Genomic DNA, 12,524 nt, shown 5'->3' with positions numbered 1-12,524 from the left:
TAAAGCATGCTTAAATGTGCTTCTGCTTTGGGGAGCAGAAGTAGTTAGGACCTCACGGATTCAGTGCGTTTGTTCCTTAGGTGCCAGGCTGTTCCATTATTCTGGCAGTCCGTATTTTTTTGCAGATACTAAATGAAGTTGTATGGCCACGTGGCTTGTTCAAGCATCTGATTTTTATTTGTCCTCATGTCCTTATGAGTTACATAAAAGTGAAGTCAAGCAATGTCTTCAGTGTCTGCTCTATATAGATCTACCTGAAATAGTTTCAGGTCACCTTTGCATGCTTAATTTGGAAAACAGTTGAGCAGCATGACTCTCGCCTTGGAGAATTGAGCAGTCTAGGCTCCACACAGTAGTCTTTGGGCTCTCGCAGTACGCACGCAAATCAAGATCTCATCCCTTCCGCAAATTAAGTAGGAGCCCGTTCAACTTGTAGAGCCAGTAAGGGAGGGATGTTCAGTCCACGAGTTGGAGCTGAGTTAGAAAAGTCTTCCCTCCTGGAAAGCAGTTGTAGGATAGATCCAGTCCACCTAGATATTTGTTAATGTGGCAGTGTTCCTAATTGTTCCTGATTCAGAGCCTGGCAGTAGTCTTGAAATGCAGTGAACTTCCCGGGTAGGAGCTTGGCGGGTTAACGAGGGGATTGGTTAAAGGCCCCCAGGCTCCGAGCTGTCACCGAAGCAAGTCGCTGCTCTGTGTGCAGAAGGGTTGCAGAACTGGGCCAAGCAATTGGACTTCTGAAGGTGTCGGAGGATGCTTAGGTCACAAGTGCCAAACACAGTGGTGCTGGCCAGTTGTTGATTCGTGGGGAGTATCTATCATTAGCACTCGTGGGATATCGGTGTAAATGAGCATGGCATACGGGTAGGCCAGGCCGGGATTTCATTCCATAGATATTAATTTGTTATACTTGTTTATACAATCATCCTCTGTCTTTAGTTTGCAGTTGTCCCTGTGTAACTGAGACGGGTTTTTTGGTGAAATCTGAGGGGGGAATAAGACTGAGTCAGCACTCTGCTTAAGCCATGTGCTTTACTTTAAGTATGTAAGTAGTTTCATTGCTCCCAACGAAACTGCTCATGTGCTTAGCATTAGGCATGTGTTTTAAATAAGTTGCTGATCCAGAGTCCAATTTTTTTTTTTTTTGAGTAAAATCTACACAAATGAGGAGGGTAAGACTACAAACACACAGTGTTTAAAGTGCTACAAATCAAAGGTTTAAGATAGTAATCCTCAGGAAAATAGCTTTTGGCATCTAATGCATTTTAGTGACACACTGAGCTTAAATGTCACCTCTGTTGGAAAAATGATCATCATCTGTTAATTTTGTTTGACTTTCTTGATAAATGACCTGGTAGCATAGCAAGCTAAAGTTCACTGTAGTTCTTCTACACCACCAGGCTTTAGACTGGAAGCAGCATTTTGGGATTATCCCTACGTCAAACCTTGGTTGAACTGAGTACGTATAAATAATTGTCCGCCAGCTTTTCCTATTACAAATACACACAGTTTGTGAAATTGGTTTACCATGTGCTGAAAATTTCTTTGATATTTTTAAAAGCCTGTTGCTACGGCAACCGGACCCCATAACAAAAAAGCTTTTTGGTAATAAGGAGGCCAAGAAATTCAGTTAACAACCAGGAATAAAGCTATAGCCAAATAGCTTGTGGGTTTTGTTTTTTTTTTTTTTTTTTTTTTTTTTAAAAAAAAAAAACAACAACCCCAGAAGAAAGTCTGGTATCCTGAAGCAGCTTGGACCTGGATTACCAGATGGAAGGGCACACCCTGCTCACAGGGCTTCAGAGCTCGGCCAGGGAGCTCCCACTGCCAGTGCTCAAGCTGGTCCCAGCTCTTACGGTGGAGAATAATGGGGGAGTTCACGAGCATCGTGCTCCCAAATAATTCCTACGTCTTTTTTTCATACGGAAAGGTTGAAGTGATTTGATGGTTTGGCTGTGGGCAAGGAAACATGAGTTTTGCTTCTCAGAACTGGATGTCCCCTTTGTGCTTTGCTAATACAGAAACTGGCAGAACAGGCATTACTTTTCCTTTGACGTTAGGGCTTGCAGCCCTGTTTCCTTGTGTCTCATGACTGAGTGAATCAACACCTAATTAAACAGTCACATGAGGGACAGAGTAAAATGCTGCTCAGGCACTGAGCATGGTGAATCTTTGGAGAATAACTACTTACATCTGTCTTCCTCCTTCTCCAAGGAATCCTGAACAGCTGCAGCTTTGCTTTGTTTTGTTTTGTTTTTTTTTTCTTTTTCCAGGGGAAAAAAGATCACGTAAACCGTGGCTAAGCAATGATGTCTGTGCAGATAAATGAGTCCTGGGGTAGGAGGAAGAGAAAACTTGGAAGTACTGGACAGAATCTTGAGAAATTGGAATGATTTGAGTTTGTGCTGGGGATGACTTAGCTGAAAGCTTGAAGTTGTAGTCTTTGTGCGTTTGATGACACTCCTGGTAATTTAACTGAAAATGTGAATGTTGGGCGAGGAAGCTCTTCAGAGTGGTCTGGGGGGGATTCTTGATATTTTAAATATTAGTTGTAATTGTTTCGCTCGCAGCATGTTATGAAGGGTCCATAACAACTGCTTTCCATCTCTGTGTGGCAAATACTTGTGTGGAGATTTATTGGGCTCTCAATTATCACCCAGTCACAAGTGCAGCCACCTTAATCAATTACACGGACGTGGCCTACAGCCAAGGAATGCTCAAATCCCCACGCCGCCTGCTTGCGCCGTACGACTTTCACCACCAAGGCAATATTTTTTCCCCTTATAAAACTCACGAAACAAGTATTACAGGATGTTTTAATCAGCCTAAGCAGATGGCTACCTCCACCCTGACACGGCGGTGGGCTCCCAGGTAGCGCGTGGGACGCGCTGGGCTGCGCAGCTTTATTGCCGTCACGCCCCAGCGCGGGGTGTCACGGTGGGTCGGGTGCTCCGGGGTGTTTCCAGGCTGAAGATACCCACCAGCGGTCAGCCCGGCCTGCCTGTGGCAGGGGCGCGGGGTTTCAGGGCTCTGCTCAGCCCAGGAGAAAGCGGGGTTTGCACAGCTGTACCACCCCACCCTGCCGGGACCCCGCTGCCCCCCTGGGACTCTGGGCACAACATCGCCCAGCCCCACTCGCTGCCCCGGCACAGCTCACGGGCCAAAAAACATGACATAAAAAAATGCAGCTGTTTACATTCTAGTCTTTTAGCCTTTAAAAACATATTTATATCTTGATATATCTAACTGATAAGAAAAATGCTTATTTAGATGTGTTTACTCAGTGTTGGTGCAGGAATCACATGGCGTGTCAGGCGTAGCTAGAGTACACCAGCAGTTTGTTGATGCACCTTGCAGCTTTTTTTTTTTTTTCTTTGTATCTCCTGAAGCAATGTATTGAGAATCTCAGTTTTCACTTGTGTAAAAAGAAGAAAAGAAAATTGCCGTAGTCCTCACAGCTGCTGGAAAGAGCATGAGACTAAATGCCTTAAAGACTCTTTAAGCTGAAGATAAATACAGGGAATTCAATGTTTGTCTGTTAAAAAAATGAAAATGTTTGGATGCCTCAGCCAAAGTACTTTTGTTACATCAGGAGTCATTCAAGGGTTTATTATTATTATAAATATTAGCGTTGATAGCAATAGTGGAGCTATAGTGATCCCTCTAAGATGTCTTCATTTTCGTGGCAACAGAGTTGTTGCAGTCAACCTTTAATATATCTTCTTTTCTCTTCATTGTATCATCTCTTAATATCTGCCATCTCCAAAATAAAAAGCAGCAATTCACCATTAAGTTACCTAAACAATAAACTTTGCAGTTGGCAAATCTAAGCTTGTGAGCTTCTCTTTGTTCTGCCTAGCACTGTGAAACAGTCGCTTTTTTATGATTTTAGTAATTCTCAACAGTGGTAGCTCAGATGTAACATAGATGCTGGTTTTCACGGGCAAAGTTGACTTTATTGTCTACTGGAAGCTCTCATGTATCAGGCAAAGATAGATGCTGCATGTCACTGAGCGCCTATTGCCACTCACACTTTGAAGAGGGGATGGGAGACAGAAGTTCGATTTGCATGTGGATTTAAGGATTGAAGAAGCTATCTGGACATCTCCAGAATTACGCAGCGTAAAGGAGGGGAAAAAAGACTTCCTCCTCTGCTACACTAGATAATTCTGTGTGGTTTTAGAAAATTCTTTATTTCCAACAACTATTTGTGTGCATCAAAAGCGATTTGTATTGGAGCTTTTTTCTCCCCGACTTTTCATTAAACGCGCATGATACTGAACTATTTACACGTTATTTTTAATAGCTACAGCAGAAGATTATTCTGCGCGGCGCACCCGAGAGCGCACAATAAAATAACTGTTTGGCAGGGGGAAAATGCCCTGTTGTCTTGCAGTACCAGTTGGTATTATGGAGGCTTGTTCGGTGTCTTATTTATAGCAGATTGCAATTGGAAATGTGATACAAAACAAACACCAATGTTCCAGTAGCTTAACCATGCATCAGATTTTTACTTTGATAGTTATTTTTATTTTAAGCATCTTTTATCACGACTTGAAAAATTACAGCAGCGAAGCGACGGTTGATCTGCTGAGGTCTCAGCATCCACATTCCTAAAAGAAAAATAATGTTCCATGTCCTACCCTCCCGCAATGCTGCCTGGCAGATCTGTATTTATGCTGATGCTCCTTTACACTGCTGGTAGAGACAGTTTATTCCAGTCATGAGACCTCTTGCTGCTTGTGAGAATCCTGTGTATGGAGTTTGTAAACTTTGGTTTTCTGTTGATTTTTTTTTTTTTTTATGGTGTTGCATACGTAAACCACTTTTTTTGATATTTAAAAATCTGGTTTCCTTTAAAGAAAATGAGGTCTAGGTTTTTGTTTGCAGTGATCTTCCTCATTGTTTTGGCTCTTGCTGACCTTTGGCTGGGCTCCTGTTTTTGTGCACATATCTATGGTGCGTGCAGGTATGGGTATGTGCTCCGGTTGTAGACGGAGGGTTAAGGCTTTAATACTGTCCACTCTTCCTCTCTAGCAGTGAGGAATGCAGTGGAAATTTTTTTTACAGGGATACAAATAATGCACAGAAAGCACTTTTTTTAAAAAAAAAAAAAAAGTCTTGCTCAGTGGTAATCCTACTAAGGCAAGTATTTTGTAGAGGAATGGTATCCAAGTATTTCGAGTCAGATCTCAAATAAAACCCTAATTGGTTTTCTCTCTTTGTCTAGTGTGGCTTCCAGCTCCTACCTTCGTACATTACTAAGCAGTAAACATTTCTTGGCTTGCTTACTGGCTCTTTGTTGTGTGCATTTACAACATGTGTGAGGGAAGCCTTCTTTCAGGAGAAAGACTAAAAAAACTCGTTAAGGCAGTGGAGAACAAAAATGAATCATTTCATTACTTTTTTAGCTTGTGGTTGGAGCAAACTGATGTCTCCTTGGTTTAAAGTCAGATGATTTATACCCAAAAGGTGCATATGAGCCTCGGCAGTAGTTTTAACTGTTTTCAGAAATGCCTTTGGATAAAATGAAGGAAATAACTTTTTTAGTGCTGTTTCGTTTTGAGGATTTTTTTTAGTTTATGCATGTTTAAGAAGGAGGCACAGCCCCGGTCCAGCCCAGGGGTCTGTGCAGGATCTCTGGGGTGCTGCATCCTCTCGGCTGTTCGCTGTGGCTGGACCCACCTGCAGTGGGAGGGTGTCTGTGGATACTGAAGTGCCGTCTCGGGACCGCTCTGGAAGGTGATGGGCTAAGGCAGGAGATTTTGATCACCTTATTTTTTGAATCTGTTAAGTGTTTTTCTGAAGCTACAGTATTACCAGCTTTGTTTCCCAAGTTCACATTTACACACACGCGCACAAAGAAGCTCGCACCCTTTCAAAGGGATGGAGAGTATCAAGTTCCCTGCCAAAACCAAATAGTGCCAAGGTGGTAAATGAGGGACTTCTTTTGTAATTGAGGAAAAAACCCAACAAACCAACAAAAAAAATAAGCTGCCTTTCTGGAGACACTTTTTGGAGACACCTTTCAATGATAGATGCCATAGGCCTGTTGCAAACCCCATAAAGCTTTCACAGCATAGCTGAAAACATGTTACTTTATCTGGAATATTGTAATTACGGCTTCTTTACTAACTGTTGTTTTTCGAAACTTAGCTCCTCTGTTCCAGATCAGTAAATAGGATGTTCACTGTGCCTGCATATACAGCTAGAGAAGAGGAGGGTGCGTGTTTAATCTTAAAGAGTCCCGAGTGTTTTCTTGGATGTGGGAATGGTGACAGTGTGTTTGAACCAACACTGAGTATCTGAAGTCCTTCCTCAAGCAATAAATATTCGCTGATCTGGCTAAAGCACTATTACGCTCCGTACACTTTGAGTCTGTCTCTATTTGAAGAGAAATTCCTTCTAATATTTTTCCTCGGCAGTTGTTGGACGGAGGCTGGCTTTGCTTTCAAAGCACTTGTCTTTAATACGCATCAGGTTACCCTGAGGTAAAATAGAAACCTTAGATGTGACTCCTGTAAATAAATGTTTACATAATACATTGAACTGAACTTCTCACCATTGCGTGTCTAAGAAAAAAAGGTCACTTTTGACATCAGTAACCTTTAGAGAGCGATGCGTTGGCCACACAGGTAAAGAAAGTTACTGTGCACAGCACATTCCTTTCACTAGATCGAGAAGGTAAGAGAGGTCAAATGTTATTGTTTACAAGTCCCAAGGCTTGGCATTTTAAGCTTTACAGGCAAGCTTTGGTTTTAAGGCACGGGTCCTGTAAACAGCACGTGCCCAATTTTGCTCCTGTGAGTAACTCCATTGAATTCCCTGGCACTAGTCACATATGAAAAGCCAAGTCTGTGATGTACGTCTGTGTGGGGTCAGGACCTCAACTCTTCATTTCTAAATGAGAAATTTCCTATATTTATGGTCACAAAAGGTAATGGTTTTGGATTTGGAACAAAGTAAACGTCTAATTCTTAGTTTGTCTCCTTCTATGTCAAAACACTTGCGCAGCACCAAACATAAAAATATTACCTTCCTGTATGTGAGCAGCAAAACTGCTGTTGTGTCAATAGATTCAGGATTTCTCCCTGAACTTAGTCGAGGAGACATGTAGCACAAGAGGGAACTTGGTGTTCTCTGGTGGAACATGTCCTGGAGGGCAAAACATCATCCAGACTGTTGGGGTTGTTGGGTCTTAGGGTCCAGAGCCCATGAACGAGTGCGTCAGTTCACACACCCAGGGATAGAGAAGACCTTTAAGGGTCCCTTCCAGCCCAAACAATTCTGTGATACGGGAATCATCGGCAGCCCTGAGCTTTGTGTTGTGGGATACAGTGGAGCAGGAAATCCTGGTGATATAATGGATTTTTGCTGCCTTTGCATTTGAAATAGTGGCAAAACCTGTAGGTTTTCAGACACTGAAACCTGAAGTAGGAGCTGTGATGCTACAGTCTCCTGCCTATATATCTTTCTTGATCTTTGCCCAAAGATAATACAAAATTAATAGTATGAATGATTGACCCTACATATGCCTGTGACAGTGCTTGATGGCTTTTAACATACATTGCTTTTTTGGATGCCCGATTCCTTCCTCACTTCCCTGTCCATCTCTCTCTCCTCCCCCACAACTTAGAGAAAAAAGTTCTTTAAATAGCAAACTCTTTGCTTTTGTGATGTCCCGGGCAGCCTTCCTAGCACAGCCTGGGTCACGGCAAGAGCAATCATGAAACCTTGTTTACAGCTATCAGGTTGGTCAGGATTTCTTTGTGGGCATTATTTCGCATCTCCCTCCTGCCCCCCCCCCTCTGAAAAAAAACCAACAAAACCAACCCACTATATATTGCTGTCCAATGGTCTTGCATGTCCCTGATGCTTCACTTGTAATATTAATGAGGCCTTCCAGGGCATACAGTGCTTTCTTTGTTCTTATAGGAGGTGATGGGGAGGGGGAGCGGGCGCCGCTGCGATCGGTGGAACAGAGCGGGTTTTGCTCAGCCCGGTGACACGCTGAGGAGCCGCGCACCGGCGATGCCAGGGTGGGCGGCCGACGTGGGCAGCCGTGGGCACCTCTTCCCCCTTCCCGGGCGCACGCCGAGGAGCCCCCCGTACAGTTAAACGTTGAAAGGCCTTTATCTCGCGGGTGGCTCGGTGCGCGGGGGGCGGCGGATGGCGGCGGATGGCGGCTCCAGGTGGCACGCGCTGACAGCTGGGTCACATGATGGCTGTCAGCGCTCGCTTTTCCACCCCTCGGCCCCCGCTCTGCCGGGCTCCGGCACAAGCATCCCGGCGCTCCCAGGAATGTAAAGGCTGGGGGTGCAGTCTGGAAGGAGGCCGCGTTGCTTTTGCACCCCCCCCCCCTCTCCCACCCCGCCTCCCTCTTCCTTCTACTATGATTCTGTGATCCTTCGCCGAGCAGGCTGAATTCCCGACGGTCGCGGCTCGTGGAGGTGCAGGACGGCGGCCACAGTTGCCAGGGGACTTGGGTCATGAGACTCAACTCCGCTCACGTTCGCTAGAGGAGGAGGATAGATGGGACTGACATGTACGCTCCGGCGGCTGCCAAAGCAGCGCTTAGCTTTCCCATGAATTAGATTGATCTCCTCTGCAGCGATACACTGGAAGAGACAAAGGAGCGGGGAAGACGGGCGATTATTTACTCGAGCAGAAATCCCGGGCTGTGCAGCAGAATGGAGGGGCAGGATTTGGGTTATGAAACTCCAGGGCAGTGCAAACGCAGCCTCGTGCAAACGCCTATATTGCGCCTCAGCGAACTGCTTTCTTTAAGGTGGCTTTTGTGATCCTGTTGCTAGGATTAAGCCTTTTGCATTGCAGCATGGAGAGTCTTTTGTTTGAGTTAAATTCAGACCTCTTGATATGTCACCTGACAGTCTTGTGGTTTTGGATGAATATGGCTCATTGCTATTATTAACCTGAGTTGGCAGCCGGGCACAACAGGAGTTTATAGGGATTTTGAAAAGTGGAACTGCTCGGGGGACAAAGATGCTTCCCAGGTACGGTCACTGCACAGTTCTCGAGATTATTTTAATTATTTGAAAGCTTAATATTTTCACTGGGATGAAAGTATTTCTTTCCCAGAGGTGTGAAGCTCTTAGAGATTTCATTTTTTTTACGATTCTTCTTACAGTTATATGCTAAATGGCACAAATGTATTTTTTTTTCCCCTGGATTGGTTCTGTCTGTTGTAATTTTGCAAAGGGAAGTGCAGTCTACTTGAATAATGTAAACATTGTGTTCAGTGCTGGTGAGTTTAGCTGAAAGGAGCTGTGTCTCGTTTGTGTGTGGTTTTTATTAACACAGGCATTTCAGAAGAGCACGGAGATTGTGTGTGTATGTGCGTATGTTTGCGTGCATATACGTGCTTAAATCAGCTAAAAGCTGAACAGGTACTTTTTGAAATGACGTACGTGAAGTGGTCCCAAAAATACTCTATGAAATTACTAATTGTAAATTCTGAAGCTGTGTAAATTGCAAAGTTACTCAACATGCTACATGTCTTTAACTAAACCTTCCAACCTACTTATTTTCAATATCACACTCCAGATTATGATTAATGTGTTGACTAGGCTGCACCTAACCTGTATATATTAATGTCTTTTTGCTTGTGGAAAGGCATCTGGCTCATGTATTGGACTTTAGAGTATAAATCAGGTATCTTAATGAGAGCCAAGTGACTTAGTAGAATGGAGATAAAAAAAATGAAAACAAACTGAAGTCAGCTTCATATACAGTTAAAAGAATTGGACAGAGCCAAGGACCTTGGAATCCAATTGAAGTTTAGGTCCAAGTTTATTACACCGAGTGTGAAATATCTGGCTGACTGAATATGTTTCTTGTGTACAATGTGTGCTTAGTGTAAGCAGCAGAAGTTTCCTGGAGCTCAAGTAGTGCAGCTATTCAAGGTGAGGATTGCTAAGCTGGTAAGTGAACAGGAGAGATTTATAGATGTAGCACGGAGCTGACCTCTACAGCGCTGCAGTGCCTGTGGACGTGTCGCCCTCCTTCAAGAAATGAAAAGGGGGTGGCCTGAATTTAATTTTTTTTTTTTCAAGAAACATTATTTCCTCGTGATAAACCTTAAAAATGTAACCGCTGCAAGCCCTCACGCGTTGTAAGTGGTTGTCCCTGGGAGGAGCCACCGTCTATCAGTTCTTCCGAGCTACCCAGAGAACCGGTCCCTTGAGTTCTGCGAAAGCCCAGCTGAGGGCAGAGTGAAGGAGGGCAGCGTCGCGGGGTAAACTCCTTCGCAATCAGTCATCACGGGCTCCCTCCGTGGGCCTGATCAAGTCACAGACACCGGTTTTCTCTGCAGAATCAGCAGGCATTCACCACAACAGTCATGCAACCCTGAAATGACCTCAACTATTGCAAAGACAATTATCTTGCAAAATTTTTTCTAAGTATAGGTCCCGTGGTTTCTCTAGTTTCGGGATCTTCTTCCCCCTTGCAGCCTTACGGTCACGTTATGTCACCAGCATTTAAATGGAATCTCTCCCTGAAAATGCCAGCTCTGCAAATGGCAACGCAGTCTGGATCATACTTATCGTGTCAATCCTGACCAAGTTATTTTGTGTTTCAGGTGGTGTTATTAAAAAAACAAATAACCTGCCCGTGGCTCTTTAAAAAAAGCTAATGGGTGGTCTTCCAAAGCTGGAAGCATCATTAACATGCCCTACATTGCTGTTTTCATTGCTTCCAAATCAGCTGTACGCTTTCAGAAAGGTCTACACAGCTGTCTTTGTACAATAATGGCCAAATAAGAAGTGAATTATTGACTTGCAGTACAAGGGAATTTGAATACGTACAATACCCTTCCCATGTGTCTTATATACTCAACTTTTGTTGTATCTTCTCAAGGCAAAAGAAAAAAAAAAAAAGGCAGTAACAGATAAGTGAAATGTGCAGAGGAATTTGGGCAGGAGAAAGGAATCCTTGCTGGAAAAGGCACCTCAGTCAGAGTGAGAGGTGTGTGATACGATGCTGGGACTAGGCAAGGACCATTGTCCTTCTGCTTCCGATCACCCTTCCCTGTAACAAAGCAACCCCAGGATCCTAACTACTGCTGGGCTGTATACGTGCAGGTGATGAGCCTGCTTCCACGTGGACATACATCTCCACGGAACGTGGAGCTGAAATATCCCAGGGCACCGGGTGGAACGGGCTCACATTTACAACGTAAGCTCTTCAAGACAGGGACAGTCTGCTCAACGCTTGTGTAGAAGTTGGCTGGGTCTGAGCACCACCGTCACAACAGTAATAGATGAAGAGTATCACCTGCAGGAGTTGGAGATAAGCCCCGGCGATCCCCGTGGCTCTGTTCGGATGCTCAGCTGAGGAGTGACGGAGGGAAGGTGTGTCCCTGCAGGCGGAGGGCGTGGGGCGAGGTGAACCTGCCGTCTGCTCTGCCCTGGCTGTTCCTCTCAGCCTTTCGAAAAGGTACTAACACGAAAAACACGCAGAACAGATAAGCTAGCATAAACTATAAATATCATTTGCGTAGATGCATTTAAAAATAGTTCAAAGTGATTCATCACCAGGCAGTTTTTATAACTATGGGTAATATGATGTAGGAAAACAATAGTTTGACTGATAGTTTCAACTTACTTTTTCAATGATTAGTCATGTTCTGGTTTTGAGCAACTTTACTTTTTAGCAAACTCTTCTACAGTTCCTACCTGCTTAACGTCTTCATCAGTTTGCTTCAGTTGCTTTTAAGACTTCTAAAATACCTGTGTTAATTATTAAAAAGTAATGGGATACTATCTAAGCTGTGTTAATATGAAGTAGTTCTAAAAGTAAAGTCTCAGGCAAGAGGAAAAAATAGTATTAAGTTAAACCTTGAATGTAATGAAGCTAAACCTTGAATGTAATGAAGAAGTGCTGTTAGTGTTCTAGTGGAAACGAGGAGGAAGGAATGTTCTTGCTTTCAATTACAGAGGAAAATCTTGTATTTTAATTGGTAGAGTGGTAACGAAGGATTTCTGTGTCTGTCGATTCGTTATTAAAACTTGCACAGAGTGTAGTGATACCAATTTAAAGCCATTCAGTTGCCTCTTGCTGAGAAATGTCTATGGCAGTAATAAACTCCAGGAATTAGATACGTGAGAAAATCCATCCTTGGAGAGCATTTGGAGTTCTGGATTGCTGTGCAACTTGCAGTACAGGTGTCAGGAAGCGTGTAAGGATCTGTAAATGTAAACTACAAGTAATATTCTAACAAAGGCAGGAAAACAAAACTGGCGAAAGAGAAGAGCTGAACAGTAGCAGGGCTTAAGTGTGAACATGCATTAAAATATCATTTTTCAGGCCTTGATTTCACTATTAGTAGTTTTTAATAATTCCATCATTATTCATGTGAAAGTTTGCCTTTCCGTCCCAAATAATTCCCTTCTGTGCTTTGTAGTTGCATTTGCATCCGTGCGGGGGGGTCAGAGCAGATGACCTCGAGTGGGCCCTTCCAGCCACAACTGGTCTGTGATTTTGTGAGATCTGGTTTTATGTGA

The 12,524-nt window shown here is 43.7% G+C and overlaps 1 protein-coding gene across 3 annotated transcripts in view; it reads left to right on the top strand.

Moving 5' to 3' along the window:
• Positions 1 to 12,524, top strand: part of FNIP1 (folliculin interacting protein 1) — a 69,273-nt gene that overhangs the window by 14,169 nt on the left and 42,580 nt on the right. The window contains exon 1 of one of the 3 annotated variants that reach the window (XM_074915678.1): positions 8,413 to 9,014. The exons of the other annotated variants lie outside the window; for them this stretch is intronic. Coding sequence (XP_074771779.1) covers positions 9,004 to 9,014 — 11 coding nt within the window. The 5' untranslated portion in view covers positions 8,413 to 9,003. Of the gene's footprint in view, positions 1 to 8,412; positions 9,015 to 12,524 lie in introns of those variants that run through there. 3 annotated transcript variants of the gene reach the window in all.

This window comes from Athene noctua, chromosome 12 (genome assembly GCF_965140245.1).
Source record: "Athene noctua chromosome 12, bAthNoc1.hap1.1, whole genome shotgun sequence".
NCBI classification, from domain to species: domain Eukaryota; kingdom Metazoa; phylum Chordata; class Aves; order Strigiformes; family Strigidae; genus Athene; species Athene noctua.
Note: the sequence above shows the minus strand (reverse complement) of the source record. Positions and strands in the feature narration are given on the sequence as shown.